Raw genomic sequence first — 2561 nt, 5'->3', positions numbered from 1 at the left:
CTCAAGCAATCCTTGGTGTAGTACAACTTACGAGATACCGATAGTTGCATCCAACGTGCGTGTCACACGGGAGTGATAGACACTCTCAAACAGTGGCAAGAGCAGTAGTGTGGAGCACTGCACGAACACCCGGTGGCAATCGATCTTCGACAAAGTAGGGCGTCGGCTATGGTGATTGGGTTGGGCGGAGAAGATTTTCATTTTCTAGGCACACCAAATAAATCGCCTGGCACGACATGATGTTGGTTTGAGATCACTTGGTAGACACAATAATATATAATATATTTATTCAAATTAGATACTTTCCTTGGTTATCATGAGAGAAAGACATTTCTTACATATTGCTAAAGGATAATCAAAAGATAGATGTCCAAATAGATGACATCAACATGCTCTCTCTTCAGCGCGGCTCTCTGTGTGCGGGATCCGGTAGGCTCTCCCTCTTTAATCAATCTCTTATCAACATCAAACATTTGTTAACTAGATCAACACGGAGCATATGCATCACTAGTCTTCCACCCTCGTCAGCCTCACTGCTCCGCATCTTTGTTTCCTCATCCTAACATTTGAGTACCTGACATTTATCTACCGGCCGTGTCGCCGTGTCGGTGCTATGCTCGTAAACGCTTCGGGCAATCAGCCTCGGTGAAAAATCGACCCAAGCTCAATGCTTTTTTAGGTAACCGAATAACAACAAACAAAACTAGCTATTTGCGCATATCCTCCTCGACGTAGACCCATTTTTATTCTCGACAACTTTGTAATCTCATCATTTCATCAATCAATACCCGTTTGTGGAAAACATTCCTTCTTAATTACACCAAGGGGTGTCATACTGAGACGTTGAAGGCGAGCTTCATTCCTCCTATGCAGTGGTTGGGGACCTGGCAGATGAACCAGTAGGTCTTGGCATCGGGCAGCACGACCCTGTCGAGGCCGCTGTCGTAGGTGGCGAGCACGGTGCCCGGGGCTGTGGCGTCGCACGACCGGTATGCCTCCTCCGTTACCTCGTACACGTTGTGCTGGCCCTTGACATAGCTGAACACTGCACCACAAATTGATCCACATAATCATCTACTAGCTAGGTAGCTAGGCCAGGTCGACGTTGTGTTGATGGAGTTGGAGGTATATACTGACCTAGGACATCGCCGGCGGCGAAGGATTGGGACTGCGCCCAGGTGGCGTAGTTGGTGCCGGTGTCCCAGCCATTGATGCCACCACCCCCAACAGCGTGATCGGTGCCGTCGGCTGGCTGCCACAGTAGCAGAACGGACACCAAGGCTGCCATCAGAAGGTGAGGCGGCGGCATATCCATCAGTGTTGGCGAGAGGATGCTTGTTGATCGAGCTTGACGACAAGCTAGACCGGTTAGGCTAGTTAAGGAAATGTATGTATTGGAGTGCCTTTGTGCCACATATGTGTTGGAGTGTCGACCTGACAAAGGTGACCGGCCGTGTGGACTGGTTTTACGAGGGCGGATTGATGACATGATCGACTATGATTGATGGAAGCTGATGAGAGACAATGTCAAAGCGTACAAAATCCAGCGGAACCACCTTGTTAATGTAGCCTCCCGGAGGACGTTTGGAGGAGGGTGAGTGAGTGGAGCCAAGGATCACGTTCGCAGGTTATTGTTTCTATATATGAGAAAGTGGTTTTTTTTTGGAAAGTGCTGGGCGTCCCCCGGGGGATCTGATTCCCCAGCCCCCGGGTCCCCAGCCGTCGGATCAACCATTTTGACGGTTAGATTTGCATGTAGCAAAAAAACACCTCCGGTAGCAAAAAATCACCCCCGGCAGCAAATGACTGAAGCAAAAAACGGTTCGTTCAGAAAAGAAAATAAAAAGGCTGGGCTCGCCGGAGACCTTGCCGGAGACCTCGCCGGAGACCACGTAGCAAAAAAATGTGCTAATGTAGCAAAAATGAAAATCGTCGGAGACATCGCCGGAGAACTCACCGGAGATATCGTCCGGAGACATCGCCGGAGACAACATAGCAAACATATTATACAATTGTAGCAAAATCGTAGAAAAGTTGTATCAAAAAATATATACGAATGTAGCAAAAATGTTGTATCAAAAAATTTATGCTAACGCTAGAGCCCTAAGTCAGCAAACTCCCGGTAGCAACGGCCGTCGCCCATGACAGCAACTTCGATGGCCGCCGGCAGCAACTCCGCCAGTCTCATGTAGCAACGCCCGTCGCCCATAAGGTAGCAGCTCGGAGGCGGCCGGCGACAACGATGGGGTGGCTGCAGGAGGAGGTAGGCGGCGCGACGGCATGGGCGAACACCGACGAGAGGGAGGCGCGGGAGAACGGCGGCTCGGCGGAGGAGTGCGCAAGCGGAGGACGTGGAGGGGATCAGGGCAGCGGAGCCGGCGACCGCGGGGGACGATATCCGCGGCCGCAGCAGGAGGACGAGTTTGGGGCAGGCGGCGGCCGCTCGCAGGGCTCCTCTGATGGCTCCTGGTGACGGGGCTCCCGGCGGCGGAGCTCCCGGCGGTGGGGCTTCTCCGATGGCTACTGGCGGAGGTCAGGACTGGCGGTGGCGGCGCTGGGGC

General features: G+C 52.4%; 1 protein-coding gene across 1 annotated transcript; it reads right to left on the bottom strand.

The window, feature by feature from the left end:
• Positions 1-830: 830 nt before the first annotated feature.
• On the bottom strand, positions 831-1309 carry LOC124662458 (blue copper protein-like). Its single transcript, XM_047200296.1, has 2 exons — positions 1138-1309; positions 831-1045 (listed from the first exon to the last, which is right to left on the bottom strand). Exons 1-2 carry the CDS (start codon positions 1307-1309, stop codon positions 831-833), a joined length of 387 nt encoding a protein of 128 aa, XP_047056252.1.
• Positions 1310-2561: the final 1252 nt, after the last annotated feature.

Source organism: Lolium rigidum, chromosome 1 (assembly GCF_022539505.1).
Source record: "Lolium rigidum isolate FL_2022 chromosome 1, APGP_CSIRO_Lrig_0.1, whole genome shotgun sequence".
NCBI classification, from domain to species: Eukaryota; Viridiplantae; Streptophyta; class Magnoliopsida; order Poales; family Poaceae; genus Lolium; species Lolium rigidum.
The sequence above is the reverse complement of the archived record's forward strand: the minus strand, read 5'-3'. Positions and strand labels throughout refer to the sequence as shown.